We start from the raw sequence: 21,665 nt of genomic DNA, 5'->3' as shown, positions 1-21,665 counted from the left end.
GGATCAACTTAAACAAACTGAAGAGTGAACACAGAGAAAACTGTGTTTTTGTTTTGTTTTTTTGCCATAAGTATACATAACATTCTGTGGGAAGTGTTTTAGGAGAAGCAATCAAAGCTGCCATCTGAGACTTTCCTTTTCCTTTACCCTCTAAAAAAAATCATCCCAAAAGAAGACCTAAAATGACCATTCCCAGCATGTCCATGGCCAATGACAAAGTGGTTCAACGACCTTTACTAGCAATGTTCTTGTTTGATTTATCAGCACTAATATTAGCCTTAAGTGCTCTATGGCCCAGGTTCTTCCCAAGCCGCCTTTATTTTTTATTTTGGTTTTGTAACTGAAGAAATTGCTAAAATCTTGCACAGTTTTCACCTCTGAGCCAGAAGTGGTAAAGGACACAACTGGAGACCCACAATCACGGGGCAGTACTGACCGTGTTTCGGGTCCTAACAATCATCAGCATCAATGTTCCTTTTACTCATTCATCTCTTTCTTGTTATTTTTGTAGGTCAAACCTTGTTTGTGGATGTTAACCACAATGTATAAGCTCAAAGATAAGGATTTGATATTCCAGTGGGACTAAATCATAAACAAGTCCTTGTACTTCATGGAAACCAGTTTTCAGCTGGTGCTTTACTTATTTTTTTTGTATTTGTTTGAAAAGAAGTCCAGTAGTTTGCATGGTCTGCCACATCTGGAGGAGAAAACTCAATTTGAACTTTAAAGACAGAATCATTGTGCAATATTGCCATAGACTTCTTCCGTCCATCCACCGAAGCTCTTTGGTTTTAGTTATCTTTTATTTTTGGCTTGTTTGGACGCAGCAGCAAAATATTTTGGAACTTCTTGAAGAAATACCCCTTTTTATGACATGGATTTTTTCCAGACCGCCAATTCCTGATAACTGTTGGGACAACTTTGCATAGAGGAAGCTGTAGCTGTTGAACTGTGCATGCAGAAAACTGTCCTGAGGAGGAGACTGGGTGTTCGACACATGCACACTTTCTCTGTGCACACCGCAGCCACACCCAACAGAGACTGAACACACGGAGGGATTGGCTCTCTGGCACAATACCAAATAAGAGGGGTTTCTCTAAATGCAGTAGACCTATGAGTGTTCCTTGAGTTTGGTACTGTACAAACAGAAAGAAAAGACTTCTATAAATTCAAAGGGTTTTATCATAGCACTTATGACGAGCAAACTGCTTCAACTGCAATCCAGTAAATCAAAAAGGAGCAGCAAAAAAAAAAAAAAAAAATCACAAAAAACCTGCTCTTCATGTACTGTATGTTTTTGATGGAACTGTGTCTGGCGTTCCTCTAGTAGCAAGGCGAGAGAAACTAAAATGTACCTTTTGAACTTTGGGGGAAACACCTGCCTCTTTTGAACAATATCTAAGTGAATATCACTGTTACTCCAAATGTTAAGCCTTGTTTTTGTTTGGAGGCACTTGACTTGCAACATGAGCTGTCTCAGACCCCCGCTGGCCCGTCAGTGGACAGTGCGTGCGGCGGAGTGTGGTGGGGAGGGGGAGAGTCCACTGAGTGCCTCCTGCTGTGGTCCTCTGGGTGGCTGACGGAAGCACTTCCTCCTTCATCTGCCTCCGAGTTTGGCAGGAAAACAACATGGCAACATCCGTCGCCCGCCCTCCCCATACCACCACTCACTCCTTTGACACAAAGATCACTTTAGCTGGAACACGTAATAGTCATATTTCTGGATTTTTTGCCAGTGTGATTTTTATTATGTTGTTTTATTTTTTTTGTCCGTTTGTGTGTACATGCAGTGGTAAAGAAATACTTGCTGCTGAACTAGCCCTTCACTGTTCATATGCAGAACACTTTGGTCAAAGGTGCCTCTGTATGTTCATCCTGTGTATTGAATGCAAATCGAGGATCAATACTACAGACCGTTATCGATTGTCTATATGTGAAACTGCTCATGCTTTGTGTTTGACAGTATTCTGTAGTACTTCCAGGTAGTTGTCTTGAGATGTTTAAAAGTAGGGTGTCTCAAACAGGGCTGTGGTTGTTGGCCACTCCACGCTGCTCCACCTGCCCACACACTGTCCTCCTAGTGCCCTTCGCCAAGCTGCTACGCTATGACCTCCTCCTCCTCCAGACTCCGTAGCCTCTACCCCACCAGGCACCCAAAGGCCCTCCAATCTGTTTCTATGCAAAAGACCAGAGGCTGGAGCATGCCAAAACTCTTTTGGAAAATAATTTGTTTCCGGAGCTTGGTATTCTGAAAGCTTGTATCCCTGATCCCTCCTCACACCTGGCCGCATGAACACTGTTGAAACTAAAGTCAAAACACTTTCACTGATCAGCTCTTGCCCCTCTCTGTGCTGACAGCGCCAGTGTCCAGCTCAATCTCAGGGTTGGGGAGTTGAAGATCTAAAGTGTGAAATGCAGCTCTCCGTAATTGTCCTTTTGACTGAGAGCGACGTCTTGCTTTTAAAGGCCATGTGCACAACTTAAATACAGACCTCATGCTTAACAAACCTAATTGGAAGGAGACGGGATAGTACAGTATAGCATCCTGTTCTTATCGTGGCCTACTGCAAGCGTCAGGGGCCTGTATGGCATAGCACATGCCATGAAGTGCCAATCTGCTGCACAGCACTTGTTTCCTGTGGGGAGGAGCTTTGATACACTGAGCGGAGGGCACAACGGGACAGAGGGAATAAACACATGGGGCCAACACCACATCCTGTCGGGACGTGTATATGCTTTTGAGGGGACACCCACATAGGAGAAAATCCTTACTCAGTTGTGGGTTCCAGTTTGCTACAGTGCACAGTTGATCATGGGTAATCCCGGGTACATATTTTTTTAAAACCAAAAATGAAATTGCATTTTAACGTCATTTTTATGAAGTTTGACATAAAATCTTAAAAATGTTTAAAAATCTAAATGTAAAAAAAGATCTATAATATGTTGATGCTCTGCACTTCTAGCTGAAACGTCTCTGGTCGCCAGTGTTTGCTGCTACCATCCACAGGAGCGACCTGGCGACCGGTGCCTTTTTGTGGATGCTGTATTTTTCTTGTTTTGTTTTTGTGTCCTGCTCAAAGCAGGCCCACTGAACTGTACATTTCCACAAACCCAGATGGCTTGGGCCCACTGTACCAGCCTCACTCTTCTTACAGGAGAGGCTCAGACTTCATGAGGTACAAAGTCTTAAAACGAAGGAAAAACTGAAAAAAATTCAACAAGAAAACAGAAAATGGCTACCTTTTGGGACTCCTGTGTCCTGCAGCACACAAGCAAAAATCACTATTGCCTGTTTCTGTAACTGCCTTGATCCAAGCTCAGACAGACCCAATAGCCGAGGACCTCCCAGCATCCTGTCGACCTGGACAACCCTGACCTGAAGGGAGTTTCAGTGCTGCACCAGCATCGAGAGGCTCTCCTCTCTACCGCTACATCTGTCAACAGTTTCTATGTACATTAGGCACAATGATACATAGGCACTGTTGGAACGCTGTGTTACAAGACTCTTATATCCAAACTTCTGATGCGTTCTGTTTCTATTCCAAAAGGTTTTTGTTTGATACAAACTGAAAAAGAGCAATATGTATTTTTTCCCGCAAATAAGTGAGAAGAACATATTTTGGGTCGGATGTTGACTTGATACTTGATAGAGTGAAAGCTGCATTGTTTTGATCCGGCGCAAGATATGCACGCTCTGGTGTGGACGTCATACACAGGAAGTACTGTGTATGTACAAAGTACTTGTTTGTTAATTAGTACGTCTAAAAGCCCAACATCATCTGCTTTGATTTATATTTTAACCCAGTTGAATCACAAACATATCAAAACAAAAATACTGAACACAAATACTTGAATCATAATGCGCCAATAACATAATGTGAAGTCAGTGATTAATTGTATTGTCTAAATCTGACAGGTACATAGGGGCTTTTAGATTTATCAAAATGTATTGCATTAAGTTAATAAATCCTTGGAAGAAAAGCAGAAGTCAAAAGATGTGTGCTAGCTTTTGTATGAATGTGTGCTGAGAACTGTGAGGATGTTCCACTATGTTCACGTTCTGTTGATTTTTGTTCTGTCCAAACTATTCTGCTCGACGTTATTATCTTGTAATGTTGCACTGAGTGTCTTCTACCCCTCGCTCAGCTAATCGTAAAAAAGGAGTCTAAGTACAGAGGGGAGACCGTGACAATTCACGTGTACATGTTTACTCAAGGACTTAACGGATTTTATTTCATTCTATATGTAAAAAATATCTACCTTATAGTGGCTTTTATTGTGGAATAATCCTATGTGGGGATTACAAGTATTGCACCACTTTGTTCCTGTTCAATACAAAATTACAAAAAAAATATACAAAAGAAGAAAATGTATTAAAAAAAAAAAAAAAATACAAAAAAAGCCTAAAAACAAAGAACTGTGGCCATAGCTAGCTGTAGAAAGACTAGTAAATCCCTATGTTACTTTGAAAAAATGTTAAGGGATTCAAGGAGATAACAGTGCAGGAGGTGAGTTTGTTCTGAAACTCATTTCAGAGGTGCCTATTCATTTGTTCTGCTTAAGCCACCTGCCGTTTACAAACATTTCATTTGTCTGGAGTTTAAGGACCTAGACATTTACAACAGCAATGTTTAAAAAAGAAAAAAAAAAAAGTTCATCTTCCATCAAAAATGGACATAAAATCTTGCAAAATGAAGATTTATGCTACTTAAGACTCTGGGATTGATCAGTGTTGTCATATTTGGAGTTTTAATTTTGTGTCGATGGACTATCTCTGTATTTGTGAAATGTATGTTTTTACTTTCTGTAAGCAACAGTTTGCTTACAATCTTGCACACTCATTAAAGATGTGGATTTTGTCTCAGGAAGGCCAGGGTTCCAGTTACCAACTCCATTTTTGTTTTGTTTTGTTTTTTTGTGGAAAAAAAGCAACTTTAGACCCCAAGCAGCATGCTGGAGGTTGGACAGAATCGAGAACCGTTTTTTGTTTGAAACAAAATGTTTGTAGCAAGTTACATAATTACCAAATAAGACTGAGAATCAACTTTGAAATGTGGTGTGCTTTACATGTCAAATCTAAGTAGAAATTGCTTTACATTGATATGAACAGTTTGATTGTCAAAAGACAGTGACAGAAAATGCATTTGTATGTTTCAAGTTTTTCTTTCCTGTTTGTTCAGGAGCATTGTGCAAGTTAATTTTGAATCAGCACTCAGCCTGTTGCTGAGGTTCTTACATGTACTGGAGGGTTTTCAGAGGCAAGTGGAGAAAGTGAAGATGGTTTCTAAGGATCATGATCTATGCACAAGTGGGAGGGAGAGTCTGCTGTGGACTCTGGGGTTAATGTGGGTTGTTCTGTCTATTCCCTGTCCTTTATCCATCCCCTCCTCTTGCCAATTTTCATTACCTAATGTTTTGGCAATACTTTACATTGCGTGGCCATGCTGTGTAATCCTTAACCAATGAGCGCTTATCTTCTGCTGAAGCACTGTGGGTTATACTGAAAAAGCCCATGTCTTTTTTTGTTTTTGAAGGGGGGTGGGTGGGGGGGGGGGGGGGTCATTGGGGTACTTTGCCTTTGCCTTTCTCTTTACTTTGACAAACATTAAGGAAAATGTCTGTAACTCAAATGCAAAGTTGTGGCTTTTAATGTTGTTCTTTTTCTCCTCATAGAATGTGATTGTTAAGGACATGAACCGAGAAAAAAATGTTTCCATTGACCATGGAGCTTCTTTCGAACTATATTAATAAAGTACCAATTTTCTTGGCTGTACAACAATGCCCCTGCCTCGTTTTAAGTAATTTAATTTTGTTTTAGTAATAGAAATGTTTGAAATTTGTAGTAATGTAGTACACAAGAAAACACCTCACATTAATGTCATTGTATGAGTTGTTTTCCCCTTATCTCAACCTTAACCAGATAAAAGCAGAGGGCTCCTTCAGCCTTATTAGACACTTATGATGGGATTCTGATTAACTTTTTTTTATTTAAAGCAGGGGTTCTCAAACTTTAAACCAAAGGGTTCAAAAATAAGATTCACAGAAGTTAAAGGTCAGAATAATTTATTCTATCCTCACAGCACGAAAAGAATCAGAATTTTTATTGTCATTGTTACTGAACAGGTTTACAAACATGAAACATATAACTTGGCTAAATAATACATTTTAAAAACTTTAAATCTATGAGACTATAAGGGCATGCATAAAGTAGATTAAAATAAAATGTGATTTAAAAAAATGGACACAGAACAACAGCGTGAATGTATTTACAGAGGTGCAGGTGGATTAAGTGTTCGCAGGTATGTGTGGACAAAAATGTAATTAAATTAAATTTAAATAGCAAAAAGAAAAAAAAACAATTTGTTATAATAATTCAATGATCAGAGTGAATTTATTGAAAGAAAATATCAAGAGTAAAGAGCAGCTCCTATACTCATACTTGAAGCTCCTAAAACGTTGTACAAATGGGACGGATCTAAATGTACATTACTGTGATTGAAGTTCTTTATAACGTTAATAGTTGTCAATGCACATTCACTATGATAAAGCTGTTTTTTTTCTCCATTCTTCATATTTCCGTTTAACCAGATCACAGCTAAATTTTCTTACCAATTTCAAACTTTAAAAGCTCTCCATTTTTCCCAAACTAAACCTCTGGCTGAGCCTTATGCCAGTAAAGTTGGCAAAGTCGCCCATGTCTTCTACAGAGAGCTGTTCATTTTCCAATAAGGGGAGCTTCATGTCTCCAACACCATAAATACATGTATAATAGTTACAGCTCTATCGTCAGTTAAGGGTGCTGGAAGAATATAACTTTAAAGGGAAAATAAGGAAACTATAATAAAGGGCAGTAACAGAGCACAAACACTAGGGCTTAGGTCAAAACTCATATCTCACAGGGGAGCAGGGGTGTCCAAAATACGGCCCGTGGCCCACTTTTAATTGGCCTGCTGCAAATTCTAAAAATATAATATAATTATTTATTTTATCTTGTTTTCCTTTAATTTAATATATATATATAAATAAATGAAAATCCATCAATAGAAAGCTGTGATGAGGGCTGTGTTTTTTTACTTTAAGCATATTCAATTAAAAAGAAAAGTTAACATTTTATTAAATTTGCTAACTTTAATACAATAGAGGTGAGGTTATATATCTGACCTCTACTGAGTTTGGCCCAGTTGTTTGTATATTTTTCTGTTTGTGGCCCTCGGTGAAAAAAGTTTGGACACCCCTGGTCTACAACAGAATACGTCTTGCACTATGATGTAAACCTGCACTGCTAATAATGACTTTAGTTTTAATTACTCGGTAGTCATTGTACATAAGATACAACTATTTTACTATTTAATTGTTTTTTGTTTGTTTTTCTCACATTTTCTGCCTATTAGCACACCCTGAGTGTTTCTAAGAGCGGAATGTAACAAGTAAATTTACTAATTAAGTAAACTTATCTTGTCTATGTAGATTTGTATATATTACCACCAAGATCAAAATGAGTATATATTAAAAGCATTTTATGAACAGCAGACACTTAATTTATGATGATGCAAAAGAGACAAAAATACATTGCAAAATTGATTATTAACTATGAATAATTACATTTCTTCTTTCTCAGAATAAAACAGGCAAGTGACTTAACGTTTCAGGCAATGGATTAAAGTTCATCACAAGATCACTCAGGTTTTGGGGAGAAGGCCCCATTTGGACTCTCGTAATGGTTTTCCGGGCTCAGCTTTGTCAGTGAGATGTTTCTGTACTCTGACTGGGCCTCCTCCGTGTGGCGCCTAGACCGTGAGGCGTTCTTCGATTGCAGCCCAGACATCTCCTCATAGATGGGTGCTGGGGTGTGTATTGCCGTCGCTTGCCTGCGCTTCCCCTTCACACGAAAAACAAAATCACTGAAGACCACATGTATTTCCTGTGTTAAATCAAATATTGTGACTTTTCTTTTTTTTGGACTATTTCCAGCGCATTCAAACCTTTACTTTATAGTGTTCGGAATTAAACCATTTTAGTGTAATTCAAATTTAGCAAATCAATGTGAGAAATCTTCTTGTTCCTCATTTAAATTGACCAGAAAAATAGCTTACATCTTAGAGCTGCTCAGTTGTGAAATTTGTGTGGTTTGAGGTTAGCAGCAGAGGAAGTGTGTGCCACGTTCTTAACACGCAGGTGCTCAAGTAGTGGGCCTCACTTTGTTCTGTACACAGTAAAAAAAAACAAGCCTGGTTTCAAACTCACTCTGTGCATGAGTACGATCACCAGAAGAAGGACAACGGTGACGGCCACGGCTGCTGACAAGGCATATATGAGAGTAGAGTAAGAGGAGCAGCCACACTGGTCACCTGCAGAGACAAATACAAACACATTCATGCGGCTTAATGTCTTTGTATAGATCAGATGTGTCAAAAGCACAAGCACAGTGTATGAGAATATGTGTGTGAAGTGCAATGTGGGATGGAAATGCAGAAACCACTGAGGCAAACTTCCTTCCTTAGAGAATTACAGAGAGTATGAGAAACAGCTAGCTATAACCATGTTGCAAAAACAGACGTGAGACCGAAACCTTAACTACTGCTTTTAAATCCTGTTTAAAAACAATATTTCTGTAGGTAGGATGACCTATATGAAGTCTCAAGGTGCATAGGACTGGTTGTCATGCTTTTCTCATTATTAACATCCTTTGATGGAATATTGCCATTGGTAAATAATATCAATCATTCAATTTTACACCAGTAAAGAGGACATTTTATGTAGAAAAGTTAGAAGAAAAATGTCAAGTGAGAGATCCATATTCCAAGAATAAAACCCTGAGACAGAACACAATGACCATATGCACTGGTCAGAGCTGGATTCAAACCACCAACCTTGATTGATGCACAAATGTTCTAACCACTGAGCTACTGTTGTGAAATGGATAGTCTGACTTATCATATGCACTTTGGATTTTTCCGGGTATAAATATCCATAGCAGCAACTTCAATTCATGTTAGTTTGTCAGTTGCAGACTGAGGGAAGAACGATGTGCGGATTAATAATTGTACTGACCAAAGTAGTTGTGCCTTTACCTTGAACAGACACATATTTCCCTTGTCGGCCCATGGAGGGGCTGTGTGGCCGTCCATGCAGTAGCAGCTGGCAGCTGTAAAGCCCACTGTCCTCTGGCTGTAGGGCTCCCACAGTCAGGCTGTAACTGATGCCCCCTGGTCCTGGAGCAGTGCTCAGCTGGAACCTGTCCACAGAGAACTGGGAGGACCATGAAGTGTGCTTTGAGTGGTACAAAAGCTCCATGGGCTGCTGTCCCCTCAGCCTCTTCAGAACAACCCCTTCCACAGCAGAGCTGTCACCCACCGGCGGGACACAGGGCAACACGACTGAGCCTCCAACACAAGCGTCTACCAAATCCCTATCCACATCCAGAACTTCAAAAAGAAAAGCATGAAAGAGTCACATTACAATGACAAGCTGCAAAGCAAACAAGCATTATTACATACTGACGTTCTTCAAACAGCAAACTGCCACTGATTGCATTTGGAGGGATTTTGATTGAGGCACATGGCAGAAAAAACTATTTTCATCTGGTAAATATCTAAATTATTTGAGAAAGACTTGACCAGCCAGAAAATGTGTTTAGTTTAAAACACCCTTGAGCCCCATCATTAGCAAAAATGTAATAGGTCCAACAATGGTTGAGAAACAAAGATAATCTGTTGATAAACGAAATCGCACTGTGCGGCAAATAAATCAACTTACTTAATCGACGAAATAAAAAGGATTTATTTATTTTTTAAATTAGTATTTCCGTGAGTCCTAGTGACGCAGGGGTAGGATTATTCTTACCTATGACATCTGCAAGAAAAGGTTTTTTGACCCCTGACCTGGTGTCATAAAGCTCAAGTGAATGGGAAGATGCTGCACATAAGTGTAATTTCTGCTCAACATAGATGACTTTGGTGGGATCCATGGCATTTCCTCAGGACATGAGTCATCACAGCATGTGATAGGCTGATGGTCATTCCTCATTCACTTACGAAACAGTCAAGTGTCCTCAAACAAACAACACTGACCCGCTTCGTAACAACACCTGATGTGATCTGATTCTCCCAAATATGAATGGGCAGTGGGAGCAGTTTTGGATGTTGCACTCACCACCGGTGACGAAGAGAAAATACTCGGTGTCCCCGCGCTGTACCGTGTCTTCAGCCAGCGGGCTGTCCAGGTTGAACTCGCAGTAGTAGCGGTCTGTGTCTGAGGCCCGCAGATCAGAGATGGTGACGTTGAGCGCGTGGACATTGGCGTCTCCGCTCACGCTGGTCCGGTTAAAGATCTCCTTGTCCAGCAGGCTCACCTCTGCCCCCTGGTATTTGAACAGGACTTCTTTGGGCCGCAGCCAGGAGCGCTTCAGGTACACTCCGATGGGCGGGGGTTTAGTTTGGGCCACCTGGCAGGCGAGGACAACAGAGTCCCCCTCTTCACGCGCTAAAAACTGGATAGTACTGCACAGCACTGCTGTAAACAAGAATCATGGCTAGAATATTAGTCAGTAGTGAAAACGCTTACAGGGCATTTACAGCCGACGAAAGTTCTCTCTCAAGCCGTACCACAAAAATAACACTTTTCAGACAATGTGCTGTAGAAATTGGCTTAAGCCTTTGGTTAAACTAACGCATCAGCAACTATAATGACCGTCAAAAAGCAGCGCCTATAAAAATAGACTTAAATAAGAGCAAAAAAAAAGCATAAATCTACAAACTTGAAGCATTTTCATATTGACTGTCACCAAACAGTTTTTAACAGTCTCTGCTTTTGCTCCTCCAGGTGTCTGAAGCACATGGGCTTGTGGTAATGGCCTACTGTGTGTGATGAGATCATATAAAGCATTTTGCCATACTTAATGTAAAAAATAACACTCACCAGGTCCGGCATGTATCAACAGAGTCCAAAGATATAGAGAGCTAACCCCACTCATATTTAGTTGAATCTCGCGTGAGCAGTGATGGAGCAGTCGTGACAGCCTCACCGGTGCATGCTGTTTGAATACTGCTGGTGTTTGTGATGCTATGATGTAGACTAGAGAAACCTAAGAGGAACTCCTGTGGCTCCACCTTAAGAACTGCCACTCACTGCTCAGATCTTAACACTGAACTAAAAGGTCTAAAAAGAAACAAGCAGCACATGATTTAAAGTTTTGCAGAAATCTTCTATACTACCAGTGGCAAAGCCACTGACTAATGTTTCCATTTAAGACTGAGCCTGGAACTTATCTTTGAAATCACTTCACTGAAGAGATATAAAAACTTTTTTTTTTTTTGGTTAATGAATGAAATAGAATTGTATTTAAATACCAATGTAAGCCTTTTATGGACAATTGCCCATATGCAAATTAAACTGTATCCTAGAAGTCACATAACAGTCACAGGAAGCCTACAGTCAAGATAGGTCAGGGGCCAGGAAGCACCATATAAAGACATGATCAGTAGCCTGCATCCAGTCTAACTGGCTCGAAAATTATCTTTGATATTTTTTATATTAAATGCACTCAATGGTGTTCCGATAATAATCTGATAGAGAGGGAAAAAACACCTAAGCTTTTTGTAAGTATTTCTTGAAAATAAATAAAGCTAAAAAATAATATTGCGTCTCAAATCTTAAAGGCACACTACTGTTGCCAGCAATACAAAACACGCTCCCAATGACCAGCTAGACAAAGAAAATGCTATTTTTTGTAGTGGGTTATAGAAATCTGGACCATTGCGTGTCTATTCCTCTCATGTCACATTATGCTTCATGGACATTTGACCATTGTGATCTATATTCAGATTTGGATGAGGACGTGACGTGGACATAACCTGTTTAAATTTGTCTGACTTTAGTCATGTCCATTGAGATGAGCGGGAGACTTCCCACCCCAGTAAAGGTCTGAGGAGAAAAAAACATGTTTGTTTGTTAATATTTATTTTAGCAAACATCCTTAATAAAAAAAAGTTCTTGTGGCCTATTTTATTTTATTTATTGGGTGAAATGTTACACAATGTGGTGTTCACAAACAATACAACAAATAACAACAATAACAATAATAAACACAACACTAACTTACTCATAATTTCCATCAGTTTGACACCCTTTTGGGTGCTGTGGTTTGACACTCAAAGGTGTCAAACAGTCTACAGACCATTCTTAGCTATGATTCTCAGTCTCTGTCAGCTGGTAAGCAGCTGCTTGGAACTCTGCCCACCATTACAGAGTGACTGTTGTTTTTATTTGGTTTGTCAGTTCATTTGAGGTTCCATTTCAATATATATTTAAATAGGCATAGTTTGGAACTGTGCTCCTCCTCCTACTGTCACACGGACCTACTCTCACACTGATACAGATCATTCTTTGAATCTATTACAGAAGAAATCCCTTAGGTTGACAAGTGTTTTAGGAAATTATGTGATGCTGAGCTCAGAATGGAGGCAGTAGAAAGCCCTAAAATGCTTCAGACAATTCTCCAGGCTCAGATGGCCTAACAAGTATTTTTTATAGGCACTTCTGGGCTCATCTACAAGATATAATTTTCAGCATGATAAAAGAAATCTCTACAACATAAATATTACCAAACACTAGGAAACAGGGGATTATTACCCTAATTCCCAAATCTGGTAAGGATCCAAAAATGACCAACAGACCAATTACTTACTTAACAACGATTACAACATTTTAACACATATGGGCTATATGCAATTTAAAACAGGTATCGCCAATATTATCTCAGAAACACAATCAGGCTTTATTAAGGGACGACAATATACGTGATGGACTACAAGGACTGAATTACTCTCTATAATTCTCAATCGATAGATTTCTTTAGAAAATAAATCAATACAATTGACCTGTAACATTAACCTGTTATTTGCCGTCCCCCCGATCAGGGGGCTAGGGTTAGGGTTATGATTAGGGTTAGGAACGGAAAATGTAATGTAAGTTGTGTTTCACTCACACAGATCTTACACATAGTTTGAGAAATTAGAACGTCTTGGCTTTCAAATTAGGTATCACACTGGCATATAGGCTGTAAGGTCTCAAGTCAATACGCTTTGAGATTTGGACATGCACAATTGCTAAGCCTAAACCTAACCCTAAGGTGGCAGGGAACATTTCTGACAAAAATGGAATTAACTTCCTGATTCATTTACCCAATTCACGCCAATGCCCCAAGATGCAATTAAAGCAATTAATCAAACAAATGTCAACTATATCTGGAAAGGGAAAACACGTTATATTAAAAAGGGTTCATGAAGTGTTAAGGCAATAGACCTTGAATGTATTAACTGCACCAACAAAATTAATTGATTGAGGCAATTTCTTAGACAACCCAAACATTTCTGGTTTCATATTCCTAATGAAGTTTTCACAAAATTAGGAGGCATTGATTCCCAACTCAGATGTGACTATGGCCTAAAAAAAAACAAGTCCCCCATAAACTTTCATCATTTCATCAACAGGTTTTACTATATTGGAAATTGATTTACAAACACATGACCCCTCTGTGGAATTGTAGATGCACTTTATAAAAACAAATCTATATTTATACAAAAATGGTTAGATAAGGAAGTCTGGTCTGTGCTATATTTGATGTCCAGCATGTTTGTAATAGAAATGTCAGTAGGGTTCCCTGAAATGAGACTGGCTTTTGCATATGTTTTTAATTGTTAGCTAGATCTCTATGAGGACTATTCTGGGAATATTTTATCATTTGAAAAACTTTAGTGCTAAATATAACAAAACCAGTGAACGTGAGTACAACCTGGTGGTTAAAGCAATACCTCAGTCTTATTAGCTTCAAATGTGTACAGAAATGGAATACAAATCTTCTTTTGCTTATAGTGAGTGGTTAGAAGTTAGACAACTCTAAACTGAACCATTCTGTAATACATTTAACAAAGACATCTAGAGCTCTGAATCCACAGTTCTCCAAAAGATTTCTTATCTTAGAATTCTTAAAATGTCCTGTTGCGCTCAAATCGAAAGAGATTAATATCAAAGTTATTAATAGGATATATCCCTGTGCTGATTTCCTGAGTAAACGATTTGGATTTGAGAACAATAACTTCTCCTTTTGTAGCCCACTGAACATGTTGAAAATACAGACCATATATTATTGTTGCATTATGAATGTATCTATGCCTTTTGGGATGACTTGGTTATCAAAATATGTGCCAACTCCTGATTTTAAACGTGGAAATATTCTGTATGGTTTCATAATTAAAAACTCTGTGCATGATTTGTTAATTAATACCATAGTCATACTCGGGAAAAAAAAGTTTTGAAACGTAAAACAATTTTTAGAGCTTATTAATTTAATCGCTACAACACATGAAGAAACGGACTGCTGTGAAACCCCTGGACAACCAATTCCTTTGTATTTTTGTATTCTATCTCACTACTTGTAAGTCTGTTGACACCCCACAATTTCAACTGAATGTAGGTACTCAAATGGAGTTATTTAATAAAAATAATAACAAAGAAAATTGTGCCTAAAAACATAATTTAAGATGTAACCTCAAATCAGAAAACTGTAGAGATAGAGTTCCAAACGGCCTAATCATTTTATTTCAGTGAAGCAGCAAATTAATGAAGAAATGTTGGGCAGAAAAGTTATTTTTGAATATTGAAACTACTGACAGGAAGTGGCATAGATATGGTTTGACACTCATTTCTGTGCATGGCAACAGATTAAAATTGTTGTCCTCCATGTCATTTCCTGTCAGTGTCCAATAAGCAAATGAAACTATAAACATCGCACAAAGGTCAATCTAAATAAAGCTGGGTAATAGTTTTTTTTTTTAAATGTGTGTCAACTATTTTTTAGCAAGAATTGTCAAACATACGCGAGATGATTTAACCCGGCCCCTGGGTCAGTGTACTTTTGGGTATTTGGATTTTCATGTTTAAAAACAACATTTAATTCGATTGGATACAAAACTAAAAATGGATGTTTTTTTCATTTTTGTTTTTTTAATTTGCAAACCAAAATTGAAAAACAACTTGTTTTTCCATTTTTTATTTTCATTCCTATAAAGAAAATCCAAATACCCAAAAGTACACTGACCCTCTAGCCCATTCCTGTGCGGAGTTATGATTTTTTTTTTTTTAAAGAACCATAGGCTATTGCTCATTCTAGCCACTTGGGGGCATTGAAAAAAGTAAAGAGCTCCACACGTGTCCAGCAGAGGGCACTGACATAGGCTAATAAGAGCTCAGGATATGAACGACACATTATATAGCCACAGGGCGGCTGTGGCTTCAATAACAACTTACCACCACTGAGTGTGGAGTTAATGAAGAAAAAAAAAGTGTAAGACGTTATTAATGAAGCTACAGTCAAGTTGGGCCTTTGACCAAATCACAGCTCATTAATTTATTGGAAACATTTTCTCCTATATGCGACCCGCCGTGGGAGCTCAATTTCGGCCCGCGACCCAAAATGAGTTTGACACCCCTGGTCTAATGTCACATGCACTTTAAGCCACATATGCAGCAGGTGGCGCTCTCGTTCCATATTGTTCTACACACGCTGAGACACGACTAAAGGCTCATTGTGCTTATGCCCATGTTTGGGCCCAATGTTCAGGAAAGAAGGGCGAGCAAGTTGGACTTGCTCCGTCAGTGTCAGCATTTAAATGTATATATTTTTGTGTGAAAATGTGTTAGGTTAGGTCGAGTTAGGTTTTTTTTCCAGCAAATGCGCAAGTCAATAAAAATCCAAGAAAACAAAAAGGAAATACAGCAGTTTTATTGACACCTTACATTTTTTTGTGAAATTGCTTATAAACATAACATGATTGAAATAACTTTATCATGGTCCACAAGAAAAATGCTACCAACCTTCATGTAGCCATTACACCAACTGCTGTTGCCTCTACAGTTTTAGATCTGCATGATGCACAATCACCTAACTGGCTACTTACCACTTTAAAACAGAAGGGACACACTCAACTTTTATTATATTGAAATACTCAAAAGAATACAGTCACTTAGATCAGGGGTTCCCAAACTTTTCAGATCGGGACCCCCAAAATCAAGGCATAACACATTAGTAATATGCATTTACATTGTTAACTTTATTTGACCTCAAACACAAATTCATATTTTCAGTTATGAACTATATTAAATACTCTTGATCTTGAAATCCTCTTGGTAAAATTAGTGCTCGCAACCCCCTGGGGGGTCCCGACCGCCACTTTGGGAACTACTGACTTCAATATCCCGCTTCAATATGATTATGACACAGTCGGGGAGAGTGGGGTATAGTGATTCCTTTTTGCTTGTGTAAAAAAAACAATTTTCGCAAGAATATAAAAAAACATTTAACTGAATCTCTATATAAAAAATATATATATTCTGGACAAAATGGGTTCAGTGAAGTTCTCTCCCCAAACTCTCGAAACAAAAGTTGTCTTGTGCCCCACTTTACCCCTGGTGTGAGTTGAACTGATGTAATGTTTAAAATTACACTTGAAATAAGTATAAATATTACATGTTAGTGTCCACCATTTTATGCCAAAGTGTTTGTTTAATTTCAATTTTGTGGTCTCTAGCAGCCCCAGAAACATTAAAAAAGTATTGTTTTTGGGAACATGCGAAAAGTTAATCAACTTTTATAAAGACGTTTTATACCCTGATATGTTCAAATGATGTAGGCCTACCAATTTCAACCATTACATGAAAATAAAAGTGTTACATCTCAGAAAATCTGTGTTTCATGTTACCCCTCTCTCCCCTGCTGTAGCACCTGACCGTGAAAACCAAACTAGAACAATGAACAGCAGGTACTTACAGGGTTTAACTGACCTGTCATGGCAGCCCAGTAGATTTAAAGGCTCAAAAGCTGATGGAAGGGCTACAGACAAAAACAAATACACATAAATGAGTACTTGTTTACCTGAGAACAGGTATAAGAGTCCCCTGATATGTGAAAGAGGCCTTATAGAGATCTAGCTAACAATTAAAAAAATATGCAAAAGCCAGTCTCATTTCAGGGAACCCTACTGACATTTCTATTACAAACATGCTGGACTGTTGTGCCCTGGTGAGGGCAAGCCAGACTGAATTTGTATGGATGTGATATTTTATAGAAGAATGAGATAGCCAGTGTTTTGTTACTTAAGACTCATTACATGACAGAATTGCAGAATTGAGCAGACATAAAGTCATATCAAACATGCAACATTTGACACCAGATGTAAGCCAGCATCAACTCCACAGTGACTAAATATCTATAAATATTCAGTGGCTGTTGAGAAATAAAACATGAAGTGGATTTCCCTAAATTGATGATGGCAAATTTGTGGGATGAAATACTGTTAGACAAATCTGGTGTTCCAGTTGAACACCAGTACTAACCTTCATGACTCACCTTTGTAGGTCAGGACAAATCAGCACAGGATTTCAAGATGGACTTTATTACAACAGATTCATAAAACATTACAAAGGATGAATACATGTACCCATTTAACCGAGATCACTAAAACCACACCTGAAACAAAAATAACGCTAGCGACTTATGAGTCGTGGATTTGTAACAGTAATCAGGAATCATTTTTAACACTGAGACCCTCACCAACCAAAGTTGGGGACGCATGTCCAACAGCACCTAAGCATGCTGTGAAGGCCTCAATCTACCAAAGGATTAAAAAGAAAATATCAAATGTTTACATGAGAAACTTGCCTTTGTAAGAAGATGGTAGGCTCATGTTACTCCAGCAGCTTCAAAGGAAATATAAAATTTGTTTTGTTTTTAAATACACATTACTTGAATAAACCTGAGTGGAACCTATGGGGGGAAATAAATTCTTACAGATAATCAAGAAACAGAGCTGTCAGAATCTTGTGGTGTTAATGCTATATTAAATGTCCATGTGTCTAACAATAGTCTTCACCACCACAGGTCTCACAGCTACTGTTGAAAAGAGCACTAGGATGATAAAAGGTGTTAGCCTCAAACCTAAAGTGGTGGCAGCTTTGAAGCTTCAGTAGCGTCCAGCTGGGGACATAACAGGAGGCCTCATGCCCAAGGGAGGGCCCCCCTGATACGGAGGCACCATAGGACCCTGCCCATACGGAGGCATCCCGCCAGCCATGTACCCAGGCATTGCCTGTGGCGGAGCGCCGTACTGAGCTGGAAGCAAAGCGACACTTAGGAAATGCTACTGCAACATTCATTGTTAAGAATTTGGTGTAATATTCTACCATGCATGGGATGCCTCATTCCAGGCTGCTGGGGTATTCCTTGCTGTGGGGGAATCATCCCTCCCACTGTAGCCACTGCAGCAGCAGCATGGGCTTGCCCCACTCTGGGGACAAGTCGCTGGTAGCGGGGCAATTGTGCCCTCATCTCTTCCTGTTTGGAAACAAAATAGACAGAGGTTAAAGAAATGAAACACCGCTAACTTTTGAGTGTAGATAGACAAAACATGAGGTACCGTTTTTCAAGACTAAAGTGAATCTTATGTCACATTTTAACAACTTTTATCAAATCAATTGAGTATTTGCAGGAACTTAAATCAGTTAATTTCAAGTTTGACTTACATTTTACATAGCACAGCCTACAAATTATATAGCATTCATTACTTACTGTGAAAAGAGAAAAGTGAAAAGCTATAGCTACTTACCAGTGAGATATCCTCATCAGGGTGGATCAACTTACTAGTTGCACTCGTGGTGGTTAGTGTGGCAGGCTTACTAGTCACTGTGGCAGGGGGTTTGGCCACAGTGCTGCTAGAGGGATTAGAAGCAGAAGTGGAAGAAGAGGAGGCAGAGACAGAGGGCTGAGTGTAGGCAGGGAACGTTGCTTTGGGAGGGTCAGTTGTGGCTGCTGTGGAAGCAGTAACTCCTGATGCACTTTGCTGCGCCTGTTCAAAGAGACAAAAGCACTCAGTTTGCATAATTGACTTAAAATAAACGTAAGTAATTCAAAGTAACAAAATAAGACAAAATGACAAAGAAATGTCAAAAAGAAGGCCGAAGAAACATAATTTCAACGTTTTAGTGATATTTCCCTGAACCTGATTAATATTGTAATTTATAAATTGCCAAAGACCTTCATATGGGCAGATTTCTGTGACTTTACCTTCAAGTAGATTTTGTATTTATTTAATAAAAAATACATGATTCCGTACAGAATCATGCTCCAGTAGAAGGCCTCAATGTATTCGAAAAGCACATGCAAACCATTGGTACGAGATACAACAGCTGTTTTACCCATCATTAAAACTCTAAAAGTTTTCTGGCAAAACTGAAGGATTTACAGGCTTCAAGCTAAATAAGCAACATGCAGCTGCCACAGTCCAAGGTTTGTCTGGGAGCATACTTGAGGCGTGATAGGAAAGGATGGCTGGGATGAGGCAGACTGAAGGTCTGCAGGAGATGAAGCTCCAGAGCCCATCTGCAGCATGGTAAAGAGGAAATCACAGCGATGACAAAAAAAAAAGGTCTATAGTAACTAACCCTGTTCAACTACAACATTAATAGTTTACTGCACCTAAGGACCAGGCTAGTGTTTAGAACTCTTACTTCCAAACAAGAAGTGTTTACTGGTTTATTTTTATACCTGAGCTGCACTGGGAAACAGAGGCTTAGTGACAGCAGGTTGTGCTGCTGCAGTTTGTCGACTCTGGATCGCTCCTGTGGGGACTGGTGAAAGGTGAGGGATCCCGGGGCGTGGAGCCATGTGTGGAGGTATTCCTGAGGACCACAGGTAGGGATTACTTTCATAACACCTTGTATGCATTTGCCATAACAGTTCTGTTAATATTTTCAAGTGTACCAACCTGGAGGTATACCGGGCATCCCCGGCATCATGGGAGGCATCATCCCACCCATTGGCATCATGCTGCAGAATAAAAAGAATAAACAAAAAATTCCTTTGCCGTTTTAACAAAACTTGTCTATTTCAAAAAGAAGCTCGCACCCTGGTGGCATTCCATGCATTCCTGGGGGCATGCCATGCATCATTGGAGGAACACCAGGCATCATAGGGGGCATTCCTGTAACCAAAGAAACCTTTCACGATTACATTCATTTTTGTCTTCGCTGAGCACCTGCCCCTCAAAATGTCTGTGCACACCACTACATTTCAGACATGGTCATTTTACGTCTACACCTTGACTTAAAATAACAATTATTTTTCAATATCTCTTGCCTTGATATGCACCAGGTATCCCTGGTGTGCCAGCTACAGGCATTCCAGGCTGGGCCATTGGAGCAGCGTAACCAGGCTGGGGCTGTGCAGATGTTTGAGCTGATGGTCCTGCTTCATCATCGTCATCATCCTCATCCGAGTCATCCTGGTTTTTCTTTTTCTGACTTTCTAGAAGTGAATATAAAACAATAATAGTAACCAACCTTACAAATATTAAATAACAACTTTGGATGAGAGGGAACCTTGAGATTTCTGTTCCAAGGTTCGTCGTCTTTCCTGCATATCTTTATCGGGTATTCCTTCCATCCCATAGATTTCCAGCTCAATGTCTGTTCTCCCGGGAATTGCATTGGGTACACTGTCAATTGTCTCCTTATGAACCTGAAATACATTTGATAAAAACCTTGAGCACCGAACACATTTAATCTTCATGACTGCTAGGATGAATGACAATGATAAACCCACCTGCATACAGTGGATGGCTAAACCAGGACCAGTATATAACTTCTTATGACAAATGTGGCATTTAAAATGCTTAGCCTTTTGATGCTGAATAAGAATCTTTTCATCGTCGAAGTCTCGATTACAATACCTTGGAGCAAGAGTTAAGACCCACAAAGAGAGCAAAATAAAACTACCAAGACGCGGAGGGTTTACTACGCTATATTATATCAAAGGTTTGATGTAACAACGTGATGGTGCTTAAAGATACCTTTACTCTTCAGCTTCCGACAACAGAAGGTTAGGATCATATTTCTACGTTTAGCGCGTTAGCTGCTAGCTTTAACAGGCCTCGAGTTGGCTAAACCTAGCACTATCCCAACTCCATCCCACAACAGATCATAGTTAACGTGAAAGGATACCAGCACCAGGGCTTCATTTGCTTCTTCTTCTTACGTCCCATCTTTCAATGAATACTGAAACGAGGTACGACAAATTCAAAACCAGGTCCTATTATCTGTTTGATAATAGCATGCTGCTATTCCGTGACAACGCCGAAAATGGCGCTTGGCTTGAGATGGGGTGATGTAGGAAGTTACCGTAGCGAGATCACATGATGTCCGGAAACTGGCTCATGTTATCGTTCAAAACACGCCAGAATTAACACCTGAACATGGATTAATTTTGTTAAATTCACTAAAACATAGTATATTAACTTTTTCGCACACTCATATAAAATATTACTCCATGCCCCAAAATGTTACAACGCGCGTGGTAACACTGGCCACTGGATGGCGTCAATGTAGCGTTACGACCATTATGACCTACGCAGTTACGCAACAATAATATGTCTGTGTATGCAACGCATGATCTGATCGTAGCAAAGTCCGATTTTAAGCCAGCAACATTTGATACCACAGCCTACGGTTTGTTGTCAAATGTTAAACAAAAACAAATGATGATTACCCAAAACAATGTTTTTGCGTATAAAACATTTTTAATGTAGGCTATGTGAAATCTACAAAATATGCATTAT

General features: G+C 39.3%; 2 protein-coding genes across 7 annotated transcripts; both read right to left on the bottom strand.

The window, feature by feature from the left end:
- Nucleotides 1-7,563: 7,563 nt before the first annotated feature.
- cd7al (cd7 antigen-like) lies at nt 7,564-17,824 on the bottom strand. Of its 5 annotated transcripts, XM_079554208.1 has the most exons (6): nt 17,717-17,824; nt 16,826-16,888; nt 10,153-10,512; nt 9,072-9,425; nt 8,245-8,348; nt 7,564-7,879 (listed from the first exon to the last, which is right to left on the bottom strand). In XM_079554208.1, the coding sequence occupies exons 1-6, from the start codon at nt 17,739-17,741 to the stop codon at nt 7,676-7,678; spliced, it is 1,110 nt and encodes a 369-aa protein (XP_079410334.1). In that variant the 5' UTR covers nt 17,742-17,824; the 3' UTR covers nt 7,564-7,675. The 5 variants fall into 5 exon arrangements, with proteins under 5 accessions (XP_079410334.1, XP_079410337.1, XP_079410338.1 ...); XM_079554211.1 differs by lacking the exon at nt 17,717-17,824 and having other exon boundaries at nt 16,840-17,136; XM_079554212.1 differs by lacking the exon at nt 17,717-17,824 and having other exon boundaries at nt 10,153-10,509; nt 16,840-17,136.
- On the bottom strand, nt 17,488-21,233 carry znf207b (zinc finger protein 207, b). 2 transcript variants are annotated; one of them, XM_079554206.1, is made up of 11 exons: nt 21,052-21,233; nt 20,654-20,780; nt 20,431-20,569; nt 20,189-20,356; nt 19,958-20,033; nt 19,818-19,879; nt 19,598-19,731; nt 19,358-19,432; nt 18,660-18,899; nt 18,238-18,388; nt 17,488-18,166 (listed from the first exon to the last, which is right to left on the bottom strand). In XM_079554206.1, the coding sequence occupies exons 1-11, from the start codon at nt 21,090-21,092 to the stop codon at nt 18,018-18,020; spliced, it is 1,362 nt and encodes a 453-aa protein (XP_079410332.1). In that variant the 5' UTR covers nt 21,093-21,233; the 3' UTR covers nt 17,488-18,017. The 2 variants fall into 2 exon arrangements, with proteins under 2 accessions (XP_079410332.1, XP_079410333.1); XM_079554207.1 differs by lacking the exon at nt 19,358-19,432 and having other exon boundaries at nt 17,758-18,166; nt 21,052-21,232.
- Between the last annotated feature and the right edge of the window lie 432 nt (nt 21,234-21,665).

This window comes from Gobius niger (genome assembly GCF_951799975.1).
Source record: "Gobius niger genome assembly, chromosome: 3".
Lineage (NCBI taxonomy): Eukaryota > Metazoa > Chordata > Actinopteri > Gobiiformes > Gobiidae > Gobius > Gobius niger.
Note: the sequence above shows the minus strand (reverse complement) of the source record. Positions and strands in the feature narration are given on the sequence as shown.